This window comes from Mesoplodon bidens, assembly GCF_964165515.1.
Source record: "Mesoplodon bidens genome assembly, chromosome: 10".
Lineage (NCBI taxonomy): Eukaryota > Metazoa > Chordata > Mammalia > Artiodactyla > Ziphiidae > Mesoplodon > Mesoplodon bidens.
This window is the reverse complement of record NC_138172.1, coordinates 73,469,619-73,486,073: the sequence shown is the minus strand read 5'-3', so window position 1 is coordinate 73,486,073 and position 16,455 is coordinate 73,469,619. Positions and strand designations below refer to the sequence as shown.

Sequence of the window (16,455 nt, the reverse complement as noted above, 5' to 3'; positions counted from 1 at the left end):
AACAAAGGACTGGTTAGGATGGCCATGGAGGAGGAAGCAGTAACCCTTGGTCTTTCCCTGCCTTTGCTAAGGCGTTCAAAGCTCTGTCCAGTGGCCTGGCATGCTTGGCACTTTGCCTGGTTTATTTTTAGTGTATCACTACTAAATAAGATGTTTATGTAGGATTTTATTAGATGCCCTATATCAGACTAAGAAAGTTTTCATCCATCCCTTCTTTGACAAGAGTTTTTTCATATTGTAAACGGATGTTGAATTTTATCAAAAACTTTTTTGGCTGCTGTTGATGTGATCATATGATTTTTTTCCCCTTTAATCTTTTAGTGTGATGAATTATATCAATGTTTTCCAAATAAACTACGGTGCATTAAAAAAATTTTTTTTCTATTTGTTTATTTACCTTATTTATTTATTTTGGCTGTGTTGGGTCTTCATTGCTGCACAAGGGCTTTCTCTAGTTGCGGCGAGTGGGGGCTACTCTTCGTTGAGGTGCGCGGGCTTCTCATTGCGGTGGCTTCTCTTGTTGTGGAGCACGGGCTCTAGGCGCGCAGGCTTCAGTAGCTGCAGCTCACGGGCTCAGTAGTTGTGGCTTGCGGGCTCTAGAGCGCAGGCTCAGTAGTTGTGGTGCACAGGCTTAGTTGCTCTGCGGCATGTGGGATCTTCGTGGACCAGGGATAGAACCCATGTCCCCTGCATTGGCAGGCGGATTCTCAACTACTGCACCCCCAGGGAAGCCCTTACCATGCATTTCTGGTATAAAGTCAATAACATATTGCCCTTTTTACATATTGCTGGAGTCAGTTTGCTAATATCTTGCTTAGGATTTTTACATTCATGTTCATAAAGTGTAATTTTCTTTTCTCATTTTGTACTCGTTGGGTTTTGGAGTCAAAGTTACACTAAAAATGAGTTGAGATGTGAACCCTCTTCTTACATTCTCTGCAAGAGTTTGATTAAGATTGAAATTACTGTTTTCTTGAATGTCTGGTGGAGTTCTTTGCCTGTTTGCTACTGAAGGCTGTCCTATCATGTGGGTGATAGTAGAGAAAGGAACTTTTATTTGGGGAGTGAAAGTAGCTTAAACAATAAGGAAAATATACTATCTCACACATCACAAAAAGCCCAGAGGTAGGTGGTTCCAAGATTGGTTAATTCAGCCGCTCAACAACATCAGGGAGGGAAATTTGTTCTGATCTTTCAGCTGTCATTCTCAGGTGTCAGCTCCTTCTCTCATTATTGCAAGATGGGTGCAGCTACTCTGGGCATCACAGCAACATGGTTAAGAGTGTGGGTTCTGTAGCCAAACCTGGTTTCAGATCCCATAGCTATCTGACACTGGGTAAATTGCTTAACCTCTCTGTCAGATGGATTGATAGTAGTGCTTTTCCTCAGAAGTTTAATGTTATATGGATTAAATGAATTAGTTTTTTAAACTCTTAGAATAGTGCACATAGTAAGCATCCAATAAATATTAGCACATCTTACTCCATTCTCACCTGAGGCAGAAATGAATCTATTTTTCTCTTGCACCCCACTTACTGAAGCCCCCTTATTAGACTTACTTCACACCTTATGGCCAGAATATGACAACTGCCCGTTCCTAAACCAGCTGTGGAATTATCATGATTTGGTTTGGAAGAATTTAGGTTCAACCTCTGAGACAGGGGAGTGTCGGGCCTCCCCTGAAACAACCATCTGATACCACAACAAAATCTGGGTTCTGTTTGTAAGGCCGAAGTTGGGGTGGTGATAGTGGGGACTTTGGGCGTGGCACAAAGAGGGGCAGAGTAGGATTCCCCATCCCTACTTGTCCACAGTATTCCTTGGAATCATTCCTTAGATTTGCCGAGCACTTCACAGTTTACTTCATGCATTTTTTTTTTTTTTTTTTTTTTTTTTTTGCGGTACGCGGGCCTCTCACTGTCGTGGCCTCTCCCGTTGCGGAGCACAGGCTCCGGACGCGCAGGCTCAGAGGCCATGGCTCACGGGCCCAGCCGCTCCGCGGCATGTGGGATCCTCCCGGACCGGGGCACGAACCTGTGTCCCCTGCATCGGCAGGCGGACTCTCAACCACTGTGCCACTAGGGAAGCCCAATTTCATGCTTTTTAACTTGTGCATTATCACATCTGGTCTCAGAACCATTCTCTAAGCAGTTTGGCCTCTTGTTATCCTCTTTTATAGATGGGGAAACAGGCTCCCAGAGTTGAGGTGCTTGCTTGGTTCTGTGTTTATAGCTGGTACAGAGCTGGGTCCTGGGACTTATATTGAGGTCTTCAGATTCAAAACTCTGCCTTTTGGGGTTTTTTTGGCCACATCACGAGGCATGCGGGATCTTAGTCCCTGACCAGGGATCAAACGCGTGCCCCCTGCAGTGGAAGCATGGAGTCCTAACCACGGGACCTCCAGGGAATTCCCAGAACTCTGCCCTTTTATTCCTCTTCCATGAATTCCCAACTGTCTGTCATTTACATGGTGTCCTCACAACTGCCACATCCATGTGCCTCCTCTGCTATTGTCTACTTCATATTTTCAAAATTAACAGTTTTTCATTAAATAATATATCTTAAAAGGAAGCTTGATAGGAATTCCCTGGTGGCACACTGGTTAAGAATCCACCTGCCAGTGCAGGGGACATGGGTTCGAGCCCTGGTACGGGAAGATCCCACATGCCGCGGAGCAACTAAACCCGTGCGCCACAACTATTGAGCCTGCGCTCTAAAGCCTGCGAGCCACAACTACTGAGCCCACATGCCACAACTACTGAGCCCACGTGCTGCAACGACAGAAGCCCGTGCACCCGGTGCCCACGCTCCGCAACAAGAGAAACCACTGCAATGAGAAGCCCGCGCACCGCAACGAAGAGTAGCCCCCACTCACCGCAGCTAGAGAAAGCCCATGCACAGCAGTAAAGACTGAACACAGCCAAAAACAAATAAATAACATAAATAAATTAAAAAAAATAAAAAAGGAAGCGTGGTAAAGCCCCAGGTTTGATGTTCTGGTACACATACAACTTTCCAATCAGCGGAAGCTGTTAAAAATATTTTTATTCAGGATTAGAACTCCTGCCCTGGCGCCTACATTCGAATCCCACCTCTGACGAGGTAGCACACACTCTCTACCCAGATGCCCGTGGACCTCACATTTTAGGGTGCAGCAGCCCCCTTCCAAGCCCCAGCCTTGCGATTTTGCCTGCTGGCTGTTCTGGCTGTTGGCCCCCGGTGCCATGCCCACCGCCACCCAGGAAAGCTGGAAGTGCTGGTGCTTAATTCCAGACCCACCTCCATCCCCAGCAGCACTCAACCATGGCTGTTAGGAGTTGATGGACAGGTGTCCCTGTTCCCTCGCCCACCCCTCAGGAGCAGGTCCCCCAAGGCATGCGGCTTTTCATCATCTACCAGAGTTCCCAGAAGGACTGAGTGCCACTACCCCACAGTGGTAACTGACCCAATGATGCATTCTTTACTGGCTTCCTTCCTCTCAGGTCTCATTTCCCCACTCTTTCAGGTGCTTCCTGGAATCACCTCCCAGGTACATCACTTCACTTGAATCCTTGTATCAGAGTGGGCTTCTGGGGAGCCCAAACTAAGACCACCACTTGCTCGCTGTCTGGTGTTGGGTGTTACCTAACTTCCCTGTGTCTCTCTGTTCCCATCTGTTATAGGAGGGTAATAATAGCACCTGTGCCTCTTAGAGTGAATTGGTAAAGCTCTCAGTGCCTGGCTAAGAGAAAGTGCTTAGCAAGTGGGATCTACTACTATTATTACTACCTAAAATTCCCAACTGTGGGTACGTGCCCCACAGTTGGGAGCTAAACTTTCTCTGGGTGCCCCCTTCCTGCCTCTCGCCTCTGATGCCCTCACGTACCCTCTGAGCTCCTTCAGTCCCACTTCTCCCACCATAGGCTGCCTCATGCAATTCAGGTGCCCAGGATCACCCCACCACCACCACTCCCACTGCAGCCCACCCTGCCCATCACACACAGATCACCCTGCCTGCCTCTGATGGGGGTTGCAGATGCCCAGGTAAATAAGTCTTCTGTCCTAATGACATCTTGGGATTCTCCATGATGCAGGATCACAATAGTCATCCAGTCCAGGCTGGAAGCTCTTAAAACGGAGGCTTCTCATCTCTGACTCGGGTCCAGCATGTTCCAGTAAGTGTGGATTGTTAACGATCACTGCTACCTTTTTTTTTTTTTTTTTTTTTTTTGCGGTACGCGGGCTTCTCACTGTTGTGGCCTCTCCCGTTGCGGAGCACAGGCTCTGGACGCGCAGGCTCAGCGGCCATGGCTCACGGGCCCAGCTGCTCCGCGGCATGTGGGATCTTCCCGGACCGGGGCACGAACCCACGTCCCCTGCATCGGCAGGCGGACTCTCAACCACTGCGCCACCAGGGAAGCCCCACTGCTACCTTTATTGAGCACTTACTATGAGCCTGGGGCTGTTGTAGGTACTTTCTCTGTATTAATCCTTGCACCCACCCTATGAGGTATGTGCTGTTACTATCCCCATTTTGCAGATGAGAAGCCTAGGACAGAGAAGTTAAGTAACCTGGCCAAGATCACACAACCGGCAAATGGCAACCTAACTCCAGAGCCTCTCTTACTTTTCGTGATGCTAAGCTGGTGCAGGGCTATCTCGTGCCTAGAATGAACAATACTGGCTTCCTTGCTTCCCAGCTGAAAGTCCAAAGACCAGTCTGTCTTTGCCAGGTGTCTTGCTGTAGCAAGTTACCCATCCAAACCTGAGGCCCAGATCTCACCCCACCCTTAGCTGTGGAACAGGAATATCAAACAGGAAGGTCTCATTTATTCAGAGCCCTGGCAGCCAGAACAAGGGAGGAAAAGCACATGTGTGAATATATAGGCTGTCTTCTAATTTTATGATAAGGAGAGACTTGACAGGTTCAGGCCAGTACCTGAGGTTTCTTTTCACAAGCAACATATGGACTAGAGATTGCAAACTGCTCCCTGCCCATCAGATCCAGCCCATAGAGCATGTGTGTGCCTTGGAAACTAAAGGAATTGGATGGCTCCTACCACGGTGTAGCAAAAGGCTGGAGCTAAGCAGAGCCTCCTGGCTTTGTGGGGGGAACACATGCTGTCCACTGTGCCCAGCCCCATCCCTCCCCACTGACCCTGTGCTCTAGAGCTCCACGCTGACCACGAGTGAGCTGCCATTTATCATGCAACTTGTGCTGGTGTTTTTCTCACATCTAGTTTGTCTCATTCATGCATTCATTCATTCATGCAAAAAAGATGTTTTGAACAACTTACTATGTACCAGGCACCATTTGGTTTCAGTGGGGTGGTGAGGGAACAGACAAACTATAAACAGAACCTGGAGGTAGAGTATAGTGTATGTTAGTGATTAGTGGTAAGCAGAAAAATAAAGCGGTGAAAGGACCCAGGGAGAATCAGGGTTGGGGTAGGATGGCCAGAAAAGGCTATATGAGAAATGTGACTGAGTTAAAGCCCAAAGGCAGTGAGGGAGGGGCTTTGGGGACATCGTGGGGCAGAACACTGCAGGCAGATGGAACAGCAAATACAAAGGGGACATGTACACCTGGTATGTTCCCAGAGTAACAAGGAGACCAGTGTGGCCAGAGCAGAATGAGTGAGAGATAATCACATGAGTGAATGGAGAGCCCTGGGGGGTTGAGACTAGACTGGATGGGGCAAGGGTGGACCAGTGATGCCCGTCAGGAGACCACCACCCCAATCCAAGCAACAGATGATGCCGCTTAGGCCAGGGTGGTAGCCGTAGAAATAGAGAAAAAGCAGAGATTGGAGATGTGTTTTGGACATAGAACCAATCAGAAATGGGTGATGTGTTGGATGTGGGAGACCAGTCAGGACAAAGAAGAATTGAATTTGGACCAGGGAGGTAGCAGAGGAAGAGAAGAAAAGCGGGTGGATTCTGGAGTTATTCTGAAAGTAGATGCTCCATGCTCTGCCGATGGATGGATGTGGGATTTGAAAGAGCAAAGTCAAGAATGACACCAAGGGCTTCCCTGGTGGCGCAGTGGTTGGGGGTCCGCCTGCCGATGCAGGGGACACAGGTTCGTGCCCCGGTCTGGGAAGATCCCACGTGCCGCGGAGCGGCTGGTCCCGTGAGCCATGGCCGCTGAGCCTGCGCGTCCAGAGCCTGTGCTCCACAACGGGAGAGGCCGCGATAGTGAGAGGTCTGCGTACGCAAAAAAAAAAAAAAAAAAAAGAAAATGACACCAAGTGTTTTGGCCTGAGCAGTTGGAAGGATGGAGTTGCCATGTGCTGATATGGGGAAGCTGGTGGGAGGAGCAGGTTTGTTGAGGGAAAGCTTAGGATATCCGTTTTGGAGAAGTTGAGTCTGAAGGTGTCTATTGGACATCCCATGTGGAGTTGCCGAGAAGGCAGCCTCCTGTGTAAAACAGAAACAGAAAACAGGTCAACTCACGTGCCCGCCCTGATTTGGTAGCCCTGTCCAGAGTGCTGTGTTGACATTTTAAAAAAATTATTTTTAAAATTATTTATTTATTTATTTGGTTGCACTGGGTCTTAGTTGCGGCAGGCGGGCTCCTTAGTTGCAACACATGGGCTCCTTAGTTGCGACATGCATGTGGGATCCAGTTCCCAGCCAGGGATTGAACCTGAGCCCCACGCATTGGAGCGCTGAGTCTTAACCACTGCACCACCAGGGAAGTCCCGGTGTTAACACTTTTTTAAAAAAAATAAATTTATTTATTTGTTTATTTATTTTTGGCTGTGTTGGGTCTTTGTTGCTGTGCGCGGGTTTTCTCTGGCTGCGTCCAGCGGGGACTACTCTTCGTTGCGGTGTGTGGGCTTCTCATTGCGGTGGCTTCTCTTGTTGCGGAACACGGGCTATAGGCGTGTGGGCTTCAGTAGTTGCAGCACGCGGGCTCAGTAGTTGTGGCTCGCAGGTTCTAACGCACAGGCTCAGTCGTTGTGGCGCACGGGCTTAGTTGCTCCGTGGCATGTGGGATTCTCCTGGACCAGGGATCGAACCCGTGTCCCCTGCATTGGCAGGCGGATTCTTAACCACTTCACCACCAGGGAAGTCCCCGGTGTTAACATTTTTAAGACCCATTCAGGCTCAGTGGGAAAGAGTTTCTTGATCAATAGTGAAACCTGTCTTAGGAGCTGGATAGACAAATAATGGCGAACACTGGGTGTAAGACATTCCACTGTAGAGTGGGAAGAAAATGTGAAAAATTCTATTCTATGTATTTTTGTCTTACTCTTTACATTTTCTTCATATGTTCTATAATGTACATAATATGTTAGAGTAGCAGATTTGGACATAGTTTATAAATTAAGTATTCTGTATCCATTGGAAGAGTATGCTCAGTTTTCACTGAGGAACGGATGAACAAAAACTTTTGGAGATTACTGATCAGAAATATTTTACAACAGATGCTGAAAATAGTGACCTGGATTACTGTAAGCCCTGAAGTGTCTCCTGAATCCTAAAAAAAAGAATGTTGTTCAGTTTGGTTTAATGCTTAATTAAAACAATTGGCTTTCCAAAATACCAGTCTTATCAGAGACTTTTTTTTTTTTTGGCCACACCGCATGGCATGTGGGATCTTAGTTCCCTCATCAGGGATCAAACCCGTGCCCCCTGCAGTGGAAGCACAGAGTCTTAACCATTGGACCACCAGGGAAGTCCATCAAAGACTTTTTAAAAAAAGGGTGAGGAACTGTTCTAGAGTAAAGGAAATTAAAGAGGTAACAATGCAAACACAATCCTCGAATGGATCTTGGGTTGAGAAAGCAAAAAGCTATGAAAGGCTATTACTGGAACAACTGGGGACCTTTGTATGTAGAGTGTTTGTGGTATTGTATTAGTATGCAATTTCTAATTGGGATCATTGTTTCATGGTTACTGGGAGACTTGCATTCTTAGGAGACACGGGCTGAAAAACGTAGGGGTAAGGAGTCATGATGTCTGTAATTAGGTCTCAAATAGTTCAGCAAAATACACATAGGAATTTAGGTGAAGGGTGTGTTAGTGGTCACTGTGCTATTCTTGCAGCTTTCCTGTAGTTTTGAAATATTTCCAAGTAAAAATTTGGGGGGAGATAGTATTCATATAAGTTTCTCCAGTTCTCGGAAAACTAGGAATCCGATAAAGGCATGTTAGACTGCTTTTCATATACTGGATTGTTTCATTGACCAGAACACTTGTCGTCTTCATCCTTTCTGAAGCAAAGAATTTGCCAAATCTTTCCCACCACTACAGTAATCCCTGGCATTTTTGATTTTCCAGGTGCCTCCACATCCATCATATTACATTTATTATCATAAATAGTCCCTATAGATAAAGAAATTTGTGCCTGTAAATTCCACAATCATGATGAACATTTTTTTTTAATGGCTCACCATATGCCAGGCACTGTTCTGTGTGTTTGACACGAATGAGTGCATTTCATCCTCCCAACCACTCTTAGGGGAGGTATTACTGATAGTTTATCCCACTAGGGGATTGTAAGTAAAGAAAAAAGTATGGGAGACCCCTGTAAGTTAATAATCACTCAAGAAAGCAGGGCTGCAAAACCGAGCAACTTTGCTTAGCAACAAAACCCTGCAACGTAAGCATGGTTTCATTACTATCATTCTCATTTTCAGAAAAGGAAACTGAGGCACAGAGAGGTGGTATAATTTGCCCAAAGTCACACAGCCAGGGAGGGTGGAGTGACAGAGCAGTGTGGCCCCGGGCCCTGCAGTGTTCACCACCAACCCCCTGACCATGTACTTCACACTGTGAGCTGGATCATCTGAGTTTGTTGGAGCTGCCATTCCAGAAGGAGGGCTTCTGGTCCTCAAATTTTGCTTTTCTCTGAGGGGTTCCAGGTGTATGTTCATAGGAGAAAGGGTGCTCCCTGAGAGAGGGAACAACAGCAGCAAAACTACCATCTTTGAATGCTCATATGGGCCAGGCACGGGCAAGATGCTTTCTGCCTGGTTAGTCCTCAGAATCCCTCTGTGGGGTAAAACTATTATTATCTTCATTGGACAAAAGAGGAAACGGTGGAGCCAGGCTTTGGACACAAGCAGCCTGACCCCGCAGCCTTGCCCCAGACCCCCACCCAGGCTGCCTTTCCTCTACCTGTCATCTCAATGGGTCTGAAGGTAACAGCTATAGAATGTAGCCTGTGGGGCGATGGGCCTCACCCATCACCTTGTCCACCCCCTCAGTTCTCAAATGGGGACATTTCAGTGCTGAAGAGGAGGAGGAGTGGGAGAAGGAAGAAGAGGAAGAAAGCATTGCATCCTTCCTCCTTGGGGCTTTTCATCTGGCCTGTGACATTCCATTCCCACCCCTCTAATTTGCCACTTCATTGAGCAACTTTTTCTAATTGAATGCACCTGGGCAGAAACTCCTCCCCATATTGGCCCTGGTCAGTGCTTTGTCTTTTTTCTTCTTCTTTTATGAAAAAAACAAGGGGAGCCCCTATTTCTTTGAGGTGGAGGTGCTTGGTGAAGTTCCCAAGCAGATCAGCCAGCCCTCCAGAAACTCTTTTGCCTTCGTGCTGTGTTGAGCTCACCTGCCTCCTTGGAGGACAGCCGGCTTGTAGCTGACCTTGGCCTGGAGGCCCAGGATGACTCTGCTCTGGGCATGGCAGTCCCAGCCAGGGGCGAGGCAGAGGTATCCTTCAAAAGGCCCTGCTCACCAGGAGCCACCTTCCCCGGGGTGCAGGTGTTCCCCTTCCTCAGTAAATCAACAACTAATAAGTCAATTCACACTCATGAAGGAGCACAAGAGGCAATAGAATAAAGTAGTTAAGAGCATGAATTCTTCAGCCGGACTCCCTAGGTTGAATCATGCCTCTACCACTTATTAGCTTTGTGACCTAGGGCAAATTATTTAGCCACTCCGAATACAGGTTTCCCTTTCTGTAAAATGGGGGGAAATAATAATATACTTCTGAAAAAAATAAAAAATACTGGTGATTTACTGTCTCATCAAAGATGCACAATCTTCTTAACTGAACAGTCCTACTCAATAATTCTGAAAGTAAAGAAACATCTTCCTTCAGGACAGATCTAGTTTCTGGTTATGTATTTAACTTCAAAAGCTACATTTTTTAGTCCCCCTAAAAGCCCTTTACACTTCAACATCTTTGCCTCCCCATAACTTCATATCTAATCTTTATAATTTTAGATTCATTGTTCTCCTTAACAAAAGAGTGCAATGCAATGATTAGTAAACTAAAGAAACTTCTTGTTTGTATTTTTGAAGAGAGTAGACGACTTGCAAGATCAGACAAGGTACACAGCACACATTCACGCTGACACAACAAGAGCTGTTGAATTTAAAAATTTATGCAGATTACTAATAAACCACTTTTCATCTCGCCAGTTGGTAGAGGTGCTTTTTTTTTTTAAGTAGATATCTAATGTTTGTTCATTAGATTGGTTCAGCCTTTCAGCAGGGAAATTTGGTAATAAGAACTGTATCAAAAGCCTTAGAATGTTTCATAACCTCAGATTGAGAAATTCCACTTCTAGAAATTAATTCACTTCTAGAAATAATCATGAGTGTGCACAAAGATATTACCACAAAAATATTTTACAGTATTATTTCTAATAGAGAAGAACTAGAAACTATCTAAATTGCCAACAATACAGGTTTGGTGATATACATTATATTCACTCAGTGGCATACTAGGAAGTCATTAAAAATATGTTGTAGAATATTTAATGAGGTGGAAAATGTGTTGACAGTATACTTTTTAGTGAAAAAAACAGCTTACAAAACTTTGCAGAACGATCTCATTTTTAAAAATATATGTGTTTATTCAGAGAATAATTTTAGAAAAATAAACAATGACATTTTAAAGGGTTATCTGGATGGTGCAATTGTGAGTAATTATTATTTCCTTTTTTGTGTGACTTATCAGTATTTTCTAAGTTTTCTACAATGCAGATGAATATTTCCATGTTATGAAAACAACAAAAAATTATTATATAAAAAAGAACAATTCATTGAGAAAATGCTTAATGCAGAGCTTGCCTCTTCTGTAGGGTGTCATTTCTCTAGTAACTCGCTTCCTTAGCGTCCTCCTTGGAGGACCCCAGGAGAGGCAGGGATCCCCAAGGCCTCCTCCCATTTGGAGCATTACTGGAGGCTTGTGGTTTGCCTCCTGGTCATGTGGAATCCAGCTTTGGACAAATTGCAAAGTCCCTAAGTTTGGGAGGTAGAAGAAATGGCAACTGGAAGATTTTATATAGAGTCTGAGCAAGAAACTCTTCCAAAAAGGAGCTAGTCTTGGACTTCCATGGTGGCGCAGTTGTTAAGAATCCACCTGCTAATGCAGGGGACACAGGTTTGAGCCCTGGTCCAGGAAGATCCCACATACTGGGGAGCAAGTAAGCCTGCAAGCCACAACTACTGAGCCTGCGTGCCTAGAGCCTGTGCTCCGCAACAAGAGAAGCCACCGCAGTGAGAAGCCAGCCCCTTCTCACTGCAACTAGAGAAAGCCCGTGCGCAGCAACTAAGATCCAATGCAGCCAAAAATAGATAAATTTATTTTAAAAAAAAGAAACTGGTAAAAAATATATATATATTGATTAAAAATATATATATTGATTAAAAAAAAAAGGAGCTACTTTCTCTGCCCATGTTTTCCTCAAACAGAAGCTAAGGCCGACTTCAGGGTTTGTCCAAGGCCACACGGCCAACTTAATGACAAGGTGAGGCCTTGAAGCCATGGCCTTTCCACCCTGTTGTTATTTCTAAAATGTGCTGATTTAGACTATCTCTTCTCACACTTTAATATGCACAGGAATCACCAGGGATCTTGTTGAAATGCAGATTTTGATCCAGCAGGTCAGGGATGGGCCTGAGGGTCTGCATTTCTAACCAGCCCTCAGGCGATGAAGATGTTGCTGGTCTGGGGATCAGTTTAAGTAGCAGTGGTGTAGAGCACAGATTTTAGAGCCAGATCGTCAGCTTCCCAATCTAGCTCTGCCGCAGACGAACTATTATTATAGTTACTGTACTTCAGTTTTCTCAACTGCAGAATCAGTATGACTTAACTCATAGCTTTTTCGTGAAGATTTAATAAGTGCTTAGAACACTCTTCACTAAGAACTAGCTGTTTTATTATTATTATTTATATTCCCTAGAGCAAGCAGCCAAGGGCGAAGCACAGTTTGACGAATGAATGGATAAACTTTGGAGTTCTTCCTGGGCGACTGGAGTCAGAGAAGCAAAATGGGAGGGCTCGGAGGTGAGGAAGAGGCCCACCTCGAAAGAACTTCTCTCCACTGGGTGGTCAGAAGGACCCGGAGCGCCCGGAAGCCGGCCGGCCCGCGCCCCGCGGACCAATGCGGCCGCCCGGGGGGAGGGGGAGCGCCCGCCAGCCCTTTCCGTCTGGGCGCCGGAGGCCCCGCCCCCTGGAACGTCGCGACGTCCGAGCATTCCACGGTTGCTACTCGGTCGCGAGGGGCGGGGCGCCTGTCAGGGAAGCGGCGCGCGCGGCGGCGGGGGCGGGCTGAGGCTCCGCCGCGCAGTGCCAGCGCCAGCACTAGACCCGCGCCCCGCGCTCTCCGGCCCGCCGCCTGCGTTCTGGCTCGCGAGCCCGCACTCCCGCCCTGCCCGTGCGCTGCCCGAGTATGGAGCTGCTGTGCTGCGAGGGCACCCGGCACGCGCCTCGGGCCGGGCCGGACCCGCGGCTGCTGGGGGACCAGCGTGTCCTGCAGAGTTTGCTCCGCCTGGAAGAGCGCTACGTGCCCCGCGCCTCTTACTTCCAGTGTGTGCAGAGGGAGATCAAGCCGCACATGCGGAAGATGCTGGCGTACTGGATGCTGGAGGTACCGCCCGGGGGGGGTCTCCCCTCCCCCGCCACCCCGGCGTCCCCGGCTCGGGACATCCTGGTCCCAACAACAATCAGCAAGATGTTTCTGTGGCGCAGATCCCCGGGGCCTGGCCTTTCACTCCTTTCACTCGGGCACCCTATCCGGCTGCCTCCCTGGTGTCCCTTTCTTCCCCTTCTCCAACCCTGACTTTGACTGCCAGTTGTTTGGCACCCCAAGTAACCCTCTCTTCGGGCCGGGAAAGCGGGACAAGGGCCACCCTCTTCCCCTCCGGCTTCTCAGCGTCTCCCGCCTCGCTCCCCCGCCCGGTCTTCTAGGGAGAGCGCGCCTGGAAAACCCTGGGCTCGCCCGCCCCCGCCGCAGAGCCGGTTCCTGTGTGTCGCGGGGTTCTGGCGGGGAAGGCGGTGGGGTGGCGCGCTGTTCCGGCAGTCAGGGAAATGAAAAGTGCGGGAGGCAGCCGCTGGCGTCTCCTCCCTTCCCTTTGGGTGTGTGCACTGGGTGGAGGTAATGGGGTTTAAGGTCCCAGTTCTCTGGCTCCCGTGGGTGACTCTTCCGTCCCCTCTCACTCTCGGTATTGGTGTGGGGGGGCAGTCTCAGTTTGGAATCCTTAAGGGAGGGAGCCTCTGGCGTACCCCGCTTCCCCCCACCCCCGGGGGGAAGGAGGCACCGCAGAGGAAGTGGAGGGGGGTCGACACCTTGGGGAAGGCGCATCCTGCGTATTAGTCCTTGTCACTGTAAGTACACCTACCCCCTCCCGATTCTTGCTCCCTATTCCACTTCCCTTCAGCGCACCGCCCCCCCCTTCAGTGCTGCTGTGTTTCCTTTGCCTCTGCCCCAGAAGTGACTGTGCGCCCTCCCCCAGGTGTGTGAGGAGCAGCGCTGTGAGGAGGAAGTCTTCCCCCTGGCCATGAACTACCTGGATCGCTACCTGTCCTGCGTCCCCACCCGCAAGGCGCAGTTGCAGCTCCTGGGTGCGGTCTGCATGCTGCTGGCCTCCAAGCTGCGCGAGACTACGCCCCTGACCATCGAAAAACTGTGCATCTACACCGACCACTCTGTCTCCCCCCGCCAGTTGCGGGTGCGTGCATGATCCTCCCCACCCCCCAACACACACTGCCTCCTCACTTACCAGGAAAAGGAAAGCTAAGACCCTCAAGAGGCTTCCTGTCCCTGGGGAGGGTAGCAGAGGCTTTTTTTTTTTTTTTTTTTTTTGATAAGAGATGGGACAGTGTGGTGTGATGGTCAGGGTAGCCCCTAGCCCAGCCTTGCGCTGCCGGCATGAACCAAACCCCTTCTCCTGACCTCCAGTGGGTGCCACTCCTTCCTGGTCTTTCCCCCAGATAGCAACAAGTCAAACTGCATGTCTACACTCACTAGTACTTTGCCTCTGGGTTTACACAGCCACCATGAGTTATTTATTGGCAGCAGCAGGACATGCCTACGCACCCCCCCCTGGAGTGGGGGAGTGGAATGTGCTTCACGTGGGGGAGGGGGGCCGCCCTGGTTGAGTCTTTATCCCAGTGTGTGGACTTTGTGATCAAAAAGCCTCCCAGAGCAGATTATAGCCAGGGTTGCTGTAAGGAAGGGCCAAGGCGTTTCGTTTCTCCCACCTTCTTTCCTTCCTTTTATATCCCAGGAGAAACAGCTCCTTCCTAATTCTCCGTTCGCTAGCCTCACTCTGGGAAACTTGAGCAGCTGCTTCAGGCCTGTGGAATCATCTCTTCTTTTCCTCTTTAGCCAAAGGCCAGAGCTGAGGCACAGACTGGGGCTGAGCTGCAGCTGCTTCCGATGTGATAATGATGCCCTGTCCCCCGGCCCACCCACTCTGACCAAGGTCTTTCATAACACTGGGGAGCTGCCGTCACTCCTGTGGTTTGGGAAGTGGCTCCCTGGGCCTCTTGCTGGGAACTTGGGCTGGGCTCTTCCCGAGGCAGGACAGGGGAGACACCGGTTCTCTTTCCCCACTGAGCCTGGAGAGGAGGTGGGGGAGCTGCTTGGATCTGGAAGAGGTTATTTAGGGCGTGCAGATCGTCTCCCGAGGGGCGGGGGTGGGGGGAGACGGGTGAGCTGGCACCTTCCTCCACCTTGCTCTACAGCGGCCCAGTCTTCTCTTGACCCGGAGAGGAGTCTCTGGGCCCCATCTCCCGGGGAGGAGGGCAGCGTGCAGGCTGCTGTGATTGGCTGGCCAAGAAGCCAGGGTACTGGGGCCCCCAGTGCTGCTTGTGCTGCTTGTCGAGGAACGGGATTCCTCTTCCTGCCAAGTAGCTCTCGGAGATGGGAGTAGGAGGCCGGAGTTGGGAATCCGGGAGGCCCCACAGCTCTTTGTGATGAATCTGGTAGTTTTTGGCAAGTCTAGTTTTTGGTAGTTTTTGGCAAACCAGTGGAGCTGGTTTTCAGGGCTAATGAGCAAGATGAGTTTGGAGGGGTTTAGGCTAGAAGGTGGAAGGGGACTTCCTTTTTGTGAAAAGATTAGGATGGAGTGTGTGCCTTTATGTGAGGAGAGTTTTTCAGAACAGGCCAAAAGTCCCCCCCCCATGCCTGAGCTGGGGGGTGGAGTGTGCCGATCGATGACTTCCTAGAAGGTCAGAGTTGGAAGGGACCTCAGAGAGCTCCAGTCAGTCCAAATCCTCGTGCCACAGAGAAGGTTGGGGCCCAGAAAAGGGAGGAAAGGTCCTGCCTCAGCATTGCACTGAGGCTGAGGAGAATATGGATGTTGTAGCACTCAGGTGGCCTAAGAGGTTAGGGATGTGATGGAAGCTGCCAGGGGTGTGTTCTTGGCCAAGTGAGGGCTGAGATTCTCAGGGGCTGCCCTGATACAGGGTAAGGTGGCTGCCCTCCCTCACGTAGGACCCTATGCCTCCCCACAGGGAAGGCCCCACTCCAAGTTGCCTTCTAGATGTTTCCTTGGATGCTAGGTGCTTTCTGTTCGCTTTTTTTCCCCTAAAGGTTTCTTTTCAAATAATTAATTAATTAGGCTGCATTGGGTCTTCGTTGCCACATGTGGGCTTTCTCTAGTTGGGGCGAGCAGGAGTTACTCTTCCTTGCGGTGCACAGCCTTCTCATTGCGGAGGCTTCTCGGTGCGGAGCACAGGCTCTACGCACGCGGGCTCAGTAGGTGGGGCTCATGGGCTCTAGGGCACAGGCTCAGTAGTTGTGGCGCATGGGCTTAGTTGCTCCGCGGCATGTGGGATCTTCATGGACCAGGGCTCAAACCTGTGTCCCCGGCATGGGCAGGCGGATTCTTAACCACTGCGCCAGCAGGCAAGTCCCTCTGTTCACTTCTGAGTTAGGCGTTTGACCGCTGGGACAAGCACCGGGAGTAGAACGCTAGCTTCTCTGCCCAACTTCTTCCCGCTCCAGGCTGGGCTGTTTTCTGTGGGGCTCTGTGAGAGGTTCAAGAGGATGACACCTGGGTGGGGGCCAGGAGAGGGACAGCTGTGACTGGGGGCCTAAAAGAGGTTGGATGGGGTTGCCATTTCTACCTCAGTAAGGGGTCAAACCCATGAGTTCCTTCCTGAGATAAAACAATGAAGAAATCCTCATGTGTGCAACTCAGAAATGGGGCCAGGGCTGGGAACCCCAGATGAGTGGATTGGGGTGGGGCTCCCAGCCTCCCTCCAGGACCTAGCAGTGG

General features: G+C 49.4%; 1 protein-coding gene across 3 annotated transcripts in view; it reads left to right on the top strand.

Moving 5' to 3' along the window:
* CCND3 (cyclin D3) overlaps positions 1 to 16,455 on the top strand; it is an 83,902-nt gene that overhangs the window by 64,114 nt on the left and 3,333 nt on the right. The window contains exons 2-4 of one of the 3 annotated variants that reach the window (XM_081245683.1): positions 12,132 to 12,235; positions 13,684 to 13,899; positions 14,458 to 14,655. In XM_081245683.1, the coding sequence (XP_081101809.1) occupies positions 12,170 to 12,235; positions 13,684 to 13,899; positions 14,458 to 14,655 (480 nt within the window). In that variant the 5' untranslated portion in view covers positions 12,132 to 12,169. Of the gene's footprint in view, positions 1 to 12,131; positions 12,236 to 12,258; positions 12,819 to 13,683; positions 13,900 to 14,457; positions 14,656 to 16,455 lie in introns of those variants that run through there. The other 2 variants (XM_081245682.1, XM_081245684.1) reach the window with 2 other exon arrangements.